At 30.1% G+C, this 12,723-nt stretch overlaps 3 protein-coding genes across 3 annotated transcripts; 2 read left to right on the top strand and 1 right to left on the bottom strand.

Moving 5' to 3' along the window:
* Window positions 1-1,254: 1,254 nt before the first annotated feature.
* LOC116346306 (uricase) lies at window positions 1,255-4,509 on the top strand. The gene is made up of 6 exons (XM_031776271.1): window positions 1,255-1,675; window positions 2,779-3,057; window positions 3,593-3,719; window positions 3,798-3,959; window positions 4,034-4,058; window positions 4,138-4,509. Exons 1-6 carry the CDS (start codon window positions 1,465-1,467, stop codon window positions 4,309-4,311), a joined length of 978 nt encoding a protein of 325 aa, XP_031632131.1. The 5' UTR covers window positions 1,255-1,464; the 3' UTR covers window positions 4,312-4,509.
* A 106-nt stretch (window positions 4,510-4,615) lies between these two features.
* LOC116346304 (CUB and sushi domain-containing protein 2) lies at window positions 4,616-6,708 on the top strand. The gene has a single exon (XM_031776270.1). The coding sequence runs from the start codon at window positions 5,267-5,269 to the stop codon at window positions 6,557-6,559; it is 1,293 nt and encodes a 430-aa protein (XP_031632130.1). The 5' UTR covers window positions 4,616-5,266; the 3' UTR covers window positions 6,560-6,708.
* A 249-nt stretch (window positions 6,709-6,957) lies between these two features.
* LOC116346381 lies at window positions 6,958-11,431 on the bottom strand. Its single transcript, XM_031776394.1, has 5 exons — window positions 11,257-11,431; window positions 8,881-9,095; window positions 8,188-8,363; window positions 7,522-7,664; window positions 6,958-7,336 (listed from the first exon to the last, which is right to left on the bottom strand). Exons 2-5 carry the CDS (start codon window positions 9,032-9,034, stop codon window positions 7,165-7,167), a joined length of 645 nt encoding a protein of 214 aa, XP_031632254.1. The 5' UTR covers window positions 9,035-9,095; window positions 11,257-11,431; the 3' UTR covers window positions 6,958-7,164.
* Window positions 11,432-12,723: the final 1,292 nt, after the last annotated feature.

Raw genomic sequence — 12,723 nt, 5'->3', positions numbered from 1 at the left:
TGTCATTAATTATGACAAAGCCTATGTTGACACTTTTGAAGTACATTCGTATGATAAACGATCAACGTAAATTGATAAAATTAGGTAAATGTAATAATTGAATTCAAAAATGGTTTGGACTATTCTCATGAGAATCTTTTTACTTTATTTATTGACAAATTACGACTCAGACGGTGTTGAAATTTATATTTGCGATATTATAAACTCGTGTTGTTTATGTCGCAAAATAAAATGAAATGAAAGATGAAATTCGGATTTACGCAACATTTTGAAGTGAAAACAGCAATACGGAACATTAAAAATGAGACTAATGCTAATACGTAGATTTCGGGCATTTGTTGAAATGATCTGAGTTATTTGTGTTTAAAAAAAATGAAGCAAAACAATTCTATGCCATGTTAAAAAAAATTCTTAAAAACAAATGAAACCTGCTATAGTCTTTTATACGCGTATTGCTATTACGTTCGTTTATTATACGCACTCGAGCAATACGCACCAAAAATTTGATTGAGCGCCTTTATTTGTTCATATAGAATAAACACAAATATTTATGATAAAGATAGAAGAGTTTACCGTATCTAAAAAAAGTTTATTCGACTAATATAACTGGTTAATCTGCGTACACAATACTAATAATAATCACTTTTATGTCAGAAGAATTACAGCACAACATTGACATTGATATTTCTAGACAATGGCCCCAGTAGTTTGATTATGATGAGTCAAAAATAATATTTTCATAGGAATAGCCTGATAGGGTAATTTTGTCACTCTTGTGATTTAAAACTATTTGTATTTAGATTAAACGGTTTTAATATTATGGAGCTTAAGACGCAATTTAGTTTAAATGATGTTCTCATATAAAATTGCACAAAAAAACTGTTAGTTGCTTCAAAATGCAAACCACTTCCAAATGCAATTGAATTGAACGATGAAAGCGTTTTTGTTTGCCATTTGTCGTACGTCGACATACGATTACTTGTCACGCTATTTCTCACTTCGTCCATCAAACACGCTCGGTACTGATAACGACCGCTATGACACGATCCTATGGAAATCACTTCCAAATAAACTGATACATATTCAACTAAAATTAATCTGTTTTATTATGAAATCAAATCTCATACACATTTAATATGGAGCCGTAAAAATATCGCTCAAATAAAAAAAGGTACTAGGCTTAATATCACGAGTCATCTCTTCTTATCAACGGAAGATTCAAATTTAAAAGCGACTGAACTTCAAACGGTTTGCTCAGTTGGAATTGAATCCGTGCTGTGAGCAATCAATTTGATTGAAAGATTTTCGTTTTCAAAACAAAATAGTCGTATTTTATTCAAAGAAGCTCTTCGGAATTCAACTATAAATCACTTTAAAGGATTAAAAAATTTAAAATCAATTTTTTGCAACTAAATTGTAATTGAAAATTTAAATTAAGTCTTAAATATTATAATTTTTCACAAAATGTTTCCGCGAAAATTAACAAGAGCCGTTGAACAATCACTCAAACCATCATCGGTAAATACGAAATTTGAGTTTGAAATCAGTGATACTGGGTATGGTAAGGACCACGTAAAGATATTGCACGTTCGTCGCGATGGAAATGTTCACCACATCAAGGAGTTTGAAGTAAATACCCACTTAAAACTCTACAGCAAAAAGGATTATTTAAACGGTAATTTTATGTTCGCTATTAAACTAACCCTATCTCTTGTTATTCGACAATTTAAATATTTCTGTTCATTCAGTTTCCGTAAATATTCATTATATTAACATATAATATGTAAAGCAACCCGATTATTGTTGAATAGCCAATTCTCAACGATTACGTTCCTCATTATGATCTCTTTAAATGCAAACCATAGCATATAGTATAGTTCAATTTGCATTACTTAAAGCTCCGTTAAACCAATCTGACATATGAATTTCTGAAAATCCTTCAATAACAATTAAGAATAGCGTTAACAAATATTTCGAATTTATTTTTGTGGTAAATCCTGTTCATTTATCCATTCATAAGAAACCGCCTATTGGTATAACTCTTTTATTTTATGGTGTTCTGTGTTTTCTTTTCGTTTGATTAGTCATAGTGGCATAGTCAAAACACAGACAGAATTACTGTTGTGATAATCAATGAAAGTGAGTCTCTCACAAAAAAGAAAACCAATACACTTTAAATTATCAAAACGAGTGAATGACATATACAAATAAATATTTGCACAAGGAAAACGAAATGAGTGTAGAACAAACGAAACTCCATTGTATTGAACTCATACATTTGATAGTTGATTTATGATGCAACGTAATACAGTATCAGTATTGAACTTTAGCCACATCGTTCATTCATATCGACACTGAATGTGTCCATATGCATAAACATTCGAATGCACATATAATGAATATTTTTAAATTCTTTGCGAAAAAAAAAGTTAATTGATCCATTGACAGTGAACACTTTTTATTTGGTTTTTAATTAAAATTTCATATTGATTAGCAATTTTAACGTCAATTGTTCGAATACTCTTTTGTTTGTTATTGAGAACTTCAATGTCCTTTCCACCGAGAGAGTGAAAAAGGAGAGTGAATAAGAGAAAAAAGAATAAGTCATATTGCGTGTAAATATTGGAAAAAATGTTTCGAATTTATAATTAATAATAGATTGCTGATTATCACTGTATACAGTATTATTAAAATAATTAATTAACATATAAAAGATTAATGTGTTAATAGAATTCATACTAATTAATTTTTTTTCATCAACTCAATCGTGGTATTTAGGCGACAATAGCGATATCATTGCAACTGATTCCCAAAAGAATACCGTCTATTTGTTGGCGAAAAAGTTTGGAGTGAAATCACCTGAAGATTTTGCTCTTACATTGACAAGACATTTTCTTTCGAAATATCGACATGTGAAGGAAGCTCATGTGCACATAGAAGAGCACCCATGGGACAGAATACGCTACACAAACGCGGAGAATAAACCAAAAGAGCATAATCATGGTTTCCTTTTTACGCCGGTGGCAACTCGTTATTGCGATGTAATTCATCAACGTGGTAAGTTGACACAGCGCATTGATAATATTATAAATGCTTAGAAAGAAAAAAAAGCGGGATTTTTTTAATAATTCAATCGTACAACTGACACATTTTACGGATTAAGATGAAATTTGTTTTGCTAACCTTTGACCAAATGATACTTAAATTCGTTTAAAAAACTGGTTTTAACTGGATTTCAGACATTTCTTATCTCAAGTTTCAAAAGTGATACACATACAAAAAACGTGCATATTAAGCGATTGTTTTTATAAATTGATTTGTCGGCATTTTTTCTTGCGATGTACTTGTAGAAAGAAAAAATTAACATATGAGAGAGAGAAAGAGTTTTTTTTTTCAATAAGCTGGCCTTTTGTAGTAGACAATCGTTTATCAATTTACAAAGTTGGATGATAATGTATGCAAGCCGTTAATTATTATTTTTCTATTGACCTATTCATGAGTCCAACTGCTGTAATTGAGTTTATTCCTTTAAAGCTCATTGAAACTACTAGAAAAATTAAGATAATAATTGAATTTTTTTTTGTTTGATTAGATGTCCGTCCAACGATAATAAGCGGATTGAAAAATTTAAGAGTGCTGAAAACAACACGATCAAGTTTTGTTGACTTTGTGGACGATGAGTTTCGTTCATTGCCCGATATGGAAGATCGCTTATTTAGGTAATCAATTTAGAATCGATCTTAATTTTTAATCAATTCGACACAAAACTAACTTAATACTTACTTTTCCTTCTAAAGTACTAATGTGAGCTGTTGTTGGGAATATTTGGAAATAAATGATGTTAATTTTGATCAAATTTGGACAACGGTCAAAGAAATTATTTTGAAAAATTTTGCCGGTGATCCAATTGAAGGAGTTAATTCACCAAGTGTACAAAATACGATATACCTTAGTCAAAGGTAAAATAAAAACGAAAAATTTATTATTTATTTATTTTATTCATTCATTTGTATTCATTTTTTTTTAATTCTAGAGATATTTTAGCTGCAATTAGACAGGTAAATATAGATTTATCCCAATGTATACCAATTATTATTAATCTTTGAACCAATTTCATACTTTTTTCATTCAACATAGATTGGCGTTGTGAATATTGAAATGCCAAACATTCACTACTATCCATTTGATATGTCAAAATTCCCAAAAGTGATACAAGGGGAAAATAAAGAAGTATATCATCCAGTCGACAAACCAAATGGAAATATTTTTTCGCAGCTGGCGCGAGTTGATAATCTAAAATCCAAACTATGAAATCAATTGTTCAATTCTTTTTATCAAAGTTTACTCTCATTCTGTACCCTGAAGAGTATTGTTACAACCATCTTCAATCGAAAGTTTTTAGTATTAGCTTAGAAAAAAATCTTAATTTTGTTAAATTTGTGAGAATATTGGTTGAGACATAAGACATGTATTATTTAATATTTAGGAATAAATGTAAAATCAAAAGAATTCAATTATTATTATTATCACCCACATACAATTCAATGAGAAATGAAATAATGATGTAGGGTTCTATGTTCAGTAGTCAATCAATAGTGCTATTGCATTTAACAGTTATTATTTCCGTTAAAATAATGGATGTATTTGGTTTTATAAATAGAGAAAGTCGCGGAATTTATTTGAAAACAAATTTCCTGACAAATTGAATTGTTAATAGCACAATCGGACATGAACCTTTCAAGTGTATTTTGTCTTCATGTTGTGCCAGCCAACAACTACAATATGTTCCATTGATTTTCGATACATACCTGCCGGGCGGCCAATTGATAGATAGGATTGAATAGGTTTTATTCGTTTCTGGGTTTGTGTGGGACTTATTGTCATTTCTTTTCCAGAGATATGCTATAATATGAAGATACAAGCTAGCGCGCGCTCCACAAGTAAACAAATTAAGTGTGTGACCGCTTTTATGTCAATAAGAATCTATTTGTTCAACGAATTTACAATTTCCATTCAATATATGTAGTCATCTATGCATGGAGAGAATGAGTTTCCTATTACTGATAAATCACAACGTCAACAATAAAAATCACTCTAAAATATGATTTTAAGGTGTGTATCGCATACCTATGTAGTCGAAGCAATGCAGAAAGTAACACTTTCTGATGTCATCTCAAAATCAGTTTTTGACTGCATTCCGTTGAATGAAGAAGTGAAATACGCTGTGGTGTATACAAAAGCCGATAATATTTAGAAGAAGAAAAAAATGTGTCACTGCAATCGTCTCGGAAAACTTACTTTCATTTTTATTTTATATTTTTTGGCAATTAAATATGTTTCAAGCCAAACTGATTCATATACAATTGGTATTCAACGAAATAAAAGTGGAACAACATCAAAGTGGTCCAAAAATAAATTGAATTATGATACTTGTGGCGGAACATTTCGTGATAAACAAGTGATCATTAGTTCTCCGCGTTATCCAAACTCTTATTCGAAAAATTTAAATTGCGAATACGTTTTTTATTCACCATTTGTGTGTACAAATGAATTTCATATACAATTTTTGCATTTTGACTTGGAACCATCTTTAAACTGCTTCAAAGATAAAGTTTTTATTGGCCCAAATGAAGTATTGTGTGGTCAAGTCGTTGGAATTATGAAGTATAAAGCCACAAATGGCACATTCCGAATAAAATTTATCAGTGACAATACAATTGAAAATAAAGGCTTTGAAATGTTAGTCACCCGATTACCTTGTACTGAACGTGACCTTAAAAATGACTCAAAAGAGTCATCTACTAGGAACGTTTTATCACTTTCTGAGCAGTATATAGTTCCAGTGACAAACAATTATAAATTTCATCCCGTGGCCAAGCAAAATAATATATTTTCGACGAATTCACCAGCAACCGTTACAGTGTCTAACTCAAATTCAGAAAGCAGCTATCCGGGAACATCAATTGTAAAACCCATTTGCTTAAGTCAATCGCGACCAAATCATAATAATTTTACTCCGAATTTACCTGGCTGCTGTGTTAATGTCTACAATCAACAAAAATTCTACCTGATCAGTCCTGGCTTTGGAAGTGAACCACAATTCTATAGTGATTGTTTATACTTTATTGAGCGTCATCATTCGAACGTTTGTCGATTGCGGATCGAATTCAAATACTTCCTTTTGGGCGGCGGGCAACAACGTCAATGCACTCATAGCTTTTTAGAAATTGATGGACGCCGGTTCTGTGGTTGCAAAACAGGTTCCACCTACTATACACAATGGGGACAATCGCCAAAATCAATTCGATTCGTAAATGTACCGGGATTTGGTGAGATTCAGGGATTCCTTTTGGAAATTACACAAGAATTATGTCCAAATAGATCAGTTGATTTGCTATCAGCAAAATATATTGACACATTTGAACAGCTTCCCTTGAACAATCATTTCATACACAAAAGCGACCCCCGGAGATGCTCACAAAATTACATTTCGTGGCTGAACATCAATACAAATAAAGAACTATTATCAAAGTCAATTTGTGTACGAAATTCAAGTTAAACCCCCAAAGTAGACCATAAGTGGGTATAATATATCAAATATGAACATTTAATGAATTTCGAATTGCAGTATGTTTCACTTGATTTTTACTATACACCTGTTGAAAATATTTCAAATTATTCAGCATCATTTAAATACAACAAACACAAGGGCGTAATTTTGTAAATGATATTTTATTTAAATGTTTTTTCCATTTGTCAAATTTTATTTGAGTAGATATACATTTAAAAGTGCGATAAATGGTAATATGAATAGATAAAATTGATGAAATTAATACAATTTAATGGATAATATTTTGAAATATTTTTTAAACTATGTCACAAGAATTAATATATACTTTAGACAGATAGAGATTTTTTTTTAGAGAGATTTACCTTTATTTTAATATAGAAGCTGCGTACATAAATGTTCTTTGGAATATAATGATAGATTGTTTTTCTCTTTCTTTTTTAATTCGAAAATTTTATAATTTTTTTTATAAATAAGGTTTATTGAAAACAAACTAAAGACAATTGAACAAAGCTCCGATGTAAATCTGTCCCTTAATTTTACACTTTTTTGCAACAATTACAAAGCATGTTACAAAGCGTTACTGAAGGTAACGTTTATCCTAAAAATCGAATGTTTGTGAAAATGTTTTTCGCAGGTCGCTTACGATTACAAAATGATACTGTTTTATGGTTATTTCCATTGCGATTCTCATGTAGTCCCATCAATAATTTGACTACATCTTCACGGCTTGGCACGCATAAGTATCTTGACTCAGACTCGTATCGTCTAAAATTTTATTCCAAAAAAAGTCAATAAATAAAAAAATAGAAATACTTGGAGTATCACATTTTTCATTAAATTTAGATAAATAAAAATGTCACAATTTCGTTTTAAATTATTTATTAGTTGATATGAAAAGAGTTCAAAAGATCAGCAAATGATGAAAACTTAATTAGTAATCATTTACTTACGTTCTAGACCGTGTATTTTGTCGTTTCCACGGGTATCGACGATAATATCGACCAGATCGTTTATTCATTAGCATGTCGTCCATTGGCTCATCAATATCATCTTCGATATACACAATTGGTAGAGGAGATTTTGCCGATGTTACCTTAGAAAATGCATAGAATTAGGCATTTATCATAAATGCAACTTTCATCATGCTAATATCAAAATGTCATCATCCTACGTATGACGTACTCTGTTTCCATATTGTGGCTCTTTTTCATTTTTCATAAAATTGATTCGATATGGCAAAATGGGAACACTAGCTTCAGGTAAAATTTGAGATTTATAGGAAGAACTAAGTGTGATGAGCTAATAATAAATAATTTATGCATTGAATTTTTGTATTTTTTCTTTTCGAACTCGAAGGAGACGATGCAAAGTTCATTTATATTGCAGCGTTAATGAATTTTGCAGAAATTGGTTGTAGAAATATGTACTATGCATAAATTACTGCCACCATCTTTTAAACAATATAAATGTTTTCTAGTATAATAAATTATGCGTATGCCATTCCTTCGAGAATATTTTTAATGCAAACAGACACACTTTTCCATTCACGATCAAATCCGTATTAAGTAATTATTACTTATGTTATTCTTCGTTGTTTTTCACAATAAAATACATACCTCAAGTAATTTCAGAAGCATAGCAGATTTGCTTGCAAGACTCTCGTCGAATTTAATTTCATCACGAAGTTCATCAAGCACTCTATTTAATTCCAAATTATTTCCATCTACAGTGAAATCATCACCTACATCCCCATCAGTTTCACTATTTAATATATCTTCATTCAAACGATCCACTGAAATGAAGTTATATAAATACATATGAAGTTTATATTGTCGATACATTTTTCCTTAATTCTAGAGCACTTTAATCGAATTTCTTGCTTTTTATTTGACGCAACGAATTTTATCACCAAAAAAAATCTCTTCCATCACAATCTTGTATACAATTAGGGAAAATATGAAAAAAAACTTTAAAAAAATAATAAATATGCTATAATTATTCTCTTAACGTTTTTTCAACTAACCACCTACGTGCGTGGTCTCTTCTCTTTTTGATCTAATTGAACGTTATGGGCAAGGAACGTAAGTTAAATTTGAATAAGCTTCAAGGAGAAGTAATAAATGTGTTTTCATGTAGAAAACTCATCGCTAGTTTCTTAACGCTTTTTCTTAATATAGCATATTTTTGAACTAATAATTTATGAATTGTCTGCCGGCAAAAAGAAATGAAATAATCTCCTGTCGGGTCGATAAGCTACAAGTTGTAAATGTTTAATTGAACCATATCATTGATTGGTTTATTATACTCACCAACTCCTGGGTCATAAACTGATATATCATTAGCTGGAGAAATTTGTTGTTTTATTGGAAGCGTTATTGTTTTTGTTGCCGCATCGCCGCGGGGAACGAAGCAATAAACACCATTTACTAATACGATTACTCGTAGAAAAGTTATAAAATCCATGCTTGTAAATGTATTTGAAATTTTCGTTTCAAGAATGTTGACAAAAATGGTATTCCAGATTCTGAAGAAGAAGGAGAATAAAAAACTAACGATTAACGAACATAAAAATCTAATATCCGTACATATCTATTACCAAAGTGATTCCTAATAAATGAAATTATCCATTCATCCGATGAAATAATGATATTGAATTTTGCAATCTAATTATTACAATTGTGTAATCTTTTTACTTATTTATCTTGCTGTTGCAAACGATTTCACTCTAAATGCTCGCTCATCTCAAGTACTTTTATAAATTGATGATTAATCACATAAGCTTCTATACTAGAATAGTGAAATTTTCACGAGAAATTCCTACGAGCAATATCAACGGAATCACTTTCATCGGTTTGAGCCCACAAAATCCCACATTGTCTCTGAGTAAACTTGTTATTAAAACCCCAGAAAATCCTCAAATCACCCTTAGTATCAAAAAATCCTTATATTTTAAAGGACTTTGTGCTTCTATATTTTTGGTTTCATATTTTGGATTTATAATGGTCAACAATATGTCCCAAATTTGCAGTAAAGAAGTAGTAATATATTATATTATAATTTTCCTGGAAGAAAACCTTTTCGTTTTGTTACTTTTTGCGTGGTTGGTTATTTTTTTTTTTCTTTGAAATATCGTTATTATTTATTGTTTGATGAATGGTAATTGCAATCTTTTTTTCTCAAAGTCAATGAATATGAATAGTTTCAAATGATTAAGAACGAGGAGAAAGCAGATAAAATAGAACACATTTTTTTATCATATTGTGTACTTAATCGTCATTATGCACACCCTTTACTTGATTTATACAATAGAGTCAATACAGGACCTGATTTATAATAAAGTGGTAAGCAAGAAAATTTTAATTGGACATTTAACACGATGTTGAAATAATTAGGATTTTCGAGAATTTGTACCCACAGTCTAATACATATTTACTAGTCTAATGAAAGTAAGTCATGACTCATGGTCAAAAGCCATGGTCATGAGTTATTATTATTTGACAATGAAATTGAAATTGATTTTATTGTGCTGTACTCTGATGGTGGTCGTATTTGCTTGAATTTACAATTTAGCAAAAAAAAATGTTGCGAGAAAAATGTCAAATCACATCAATTCTAACTTATACCAAAGTTAGATACGAAACAACCAGAACGTAAGCCATTTGTTGGAAGAAAAATGTTTATTGGAAATGTTTTTGCAACTTTACTTTTCTTTCATTTTCTCAATATCGAATATTGAATGCAAACAAAACGTACAATACTTTTCGATACGATTGGTGGTCACATATATTTTTTCTCTCTCAAGAGTTAAAAATTGAAAAGGAAAAACGATATGCGATTATTAAATATTTAGAGACTTTTCGTTCGATGTTCAATTTCGATCAATATATTATTGGTCATTTTATTAGCAAATACACTTGACATTTAATGCTCTCTTAGAATGAGAATGAGATCATTTCTATCGGATAAGCACACACATCGAGGAAAATTGTTTGTTTATAAAAAAGCGCGTGTTTAAAAAACCAGTTGTTCAAGCGCGTGTTAAAAAAAATGCCACTTTACGTAAATGTAAATAGCACTTTTTTGTCGTCGTCTTCATCGTCGTTATCATCGACAACTTAATAGTATTTTATCCACTTGAACACCCTCGATATACGAGCATATCATCAATCATTTACAATTTCTCTCGTGTCACTTCCGATTTAATATGCTCGTAGTAGAAGATTCGTATAAATTTAAATTTTAGATATATTGATGCTAAAAGCATGTTCTATATATGTCTTCTTTTTGATTTAATTACCGAAAATGAAATAAATTCCGCCCAAGCAAAAATGTGTTTTCGTTTTTTATAGATATCTTTTTTAAATTTTCTAATGACACACTTCAATGTTTACTTGTATCTTATTTCCAATTTATTTTTATTTTTTTTTTAAATAAAATTATCTAGACGATTCTGCAATAAAAATTTGTTTAAACATCAAAAGCTATGTTCTATGATTATTTGGGAGGAAAAATCGATTTACAAATGCGTTTAAACGTTAATAAATTTATTTATCTATGTTATCAATTTTTTTTCAAAATTTCAGTTTACTTTATAGCCCTAAATTTGGAGTAGAACTTTTTCATCGCACTTCTTCGCGTACACAAATAAAGAAACTTAAAGCCTTCTATATTTTCTTGCAACTCACCCAAAAATATTTACGAGAACACACTGTCTTGTGAAAATTCAACAAATTGACAAAAAATTTAACTGCACTGTGGAAAAGACCATGCTTCAATAAAAAATGTTGTGTAAAATTCAACAGTTTGCACTATCACTATTCTACCAAGCGAAATTTCTCTCTCTGGCTTTTAACAATACGACCACTTGTTGGAATATCCGATCGAAACAGTTTGAGCACTTGGCTTTTATACGAAAAATTTCATCTACGCGTCGATGATAACGCATGTTTGTTCGATTCTGTTGGATGGATGTCGTACATCAGCCGCTGTTGTTGTCTCCGTTATGGAAAGCTCAATTTCAAAGAGTGTAGCATAGTTCATAGTTCAAATGTTCCCCCTCAAACGAGTCTGAATGAATGGAAATGTCTTGTTAAATTTCACTTAAAAATGCGTGTGCTCTTATATTGCATACTATTCTTGATTGGTAAACGTACGCACTTTACGCAGTGACGCGTTAATACCAAAAAAGCAACGTCAGCAAGTTTACATTTTAATTTTAAATATATTTCGATCTCGAATGATGATCATTTATTATTTCGAACAGTTGCATAAGAAATCAATAAATTGGAAAATCGATTTTGAATTTTCCTATATTTTTTAAATAGTATTTATTTAAAAAGAAGAAAGGATTCTCTTTTATTTTGAATGAGCAGAACAGTTCTAATTTTTAATTCATACTCACACAATTCAAACAATTATATTATAACCATTTTTTAATATTTATCTATTTTGATAAAAAGTACATTATATTATATTAACCTCGCAAAATCATATTCATTGATACCATTAGCAGTGTCAGTGTAATTATAATTGTTGGTTTCAAACGAAATTTAAATTCAGATTCAAGCAGTGTTATTTTGAATGAAAACAAAAATCAATACCACTGTGATGTATTGAGAGGTATTTCTAAAGGGCTCATGTTTGTGCAAAATTTCCATTGAAATCAAAAACAGAGAGATGAATGAATTATTAATTAAACCCGAAACTTACACAAAGAGTTTTCAATGTGAGTTTGGATAAAGTGCACTGTTCATTCGAATCTCTTTCTGAATGAATAATAACCAATTTGAATGAATTCCGTTATTATCGATGGTTTAACGTAATTGACTTTAACACCGTTTCCACTCAATTGGCGGCAATTGATATTGAAGTGTCCATTGGAAATTTTGTATTTTATTAATGATAATATTTTTTTTATAATTGAAAAACGGGCAATGCCATTGGATTTCCATTTGAGACAAAATGGAATTAATTCACAGCATGTTTTGTTGGATCTATCCAGATATTTACACACATATATTAAATACACATCCAGATATTTTTTTTAATTTGAACTATTGTATGTTAAAGAACTTTTAAAAACATATACAATATTTGACTTATAACGTAAAAGAAAAATTAACTTGGAGCTTTTCGACCCAAGTATTTGTAAA

The sequence above is a fragment of the Contarinia nasturtii genome, unplaced genomic scaffold (assembly GCF_009176525.2).
Source record: "Contarinia nasturtii isolate CC-2019 unplaced genomic scaffold, AAFC_CNas_1.1 Cnas_scaffold_1500, whole genome shotgun sequence".
In the NCBI taxonomy this organism is placed as follows: domain Eukaryota; kingdom Metazoa; phylum Arthropoda; class Insecta; order Diptera; family Cecidomyiidae; genus Contarinia; species Contarinia nasturtii.
Note: the sequence above shows the minus strand (reverse complement) of the source record. Positions and strands in the feature narration are given on the sequence as shown.

Bases quoted from the DNA above. Each gene is read 5' to 3' on its own strand.
- LOC116346306 (XM_031776271.1), top strand. From the start codon at position 1,465: ATGTTTCCGCGAAAATTAACAAGAGCCGTTGAACAATCACTCAAACCA. The intron at 3,058-3,592 runs GTAAGTTGACAC...TTGTTTGATTAG, and splicing joins CGATGTAATTCATCAACGTG to ATGTCCGTCCAACGATAATA. The intron at 3,960-4,033 runs GTAAAATAAAAA...TTTTAATTCTAG, and splicing joins ACGATATACCTTAGTCAAAG to AGATATTTTAGCTGCAATTA.
- LOC116346304 (XM_031776270.1), top strand. From the start codon at position 5,267: ATGTGTCACTGCAATCGTCTCGGAAAACTTACTTTCATTTTTATTTTA.
- LOC116346381 (XM_031776394.1), bottom strand. From the start codon at position 9,034: ATGGATTTTATAACTTTTCTACGAGTAATCGTATTAGTAAATGGTGTT. The intron at 7,665-8,187 runs GTATGTATTTTA...GCATTTTCTAAG, and splicing joins TGCTTCTGAAATTACTTGAG to GTAACATCGGCAAAATCTCC. The intron at 7,337-7,521 runs GTAAGTAAATGA...ATAAAATTTTAG, and splicing joins CAAAATACACGGTCTAGAAC to ACGATACGAGTCTGAGTCAA.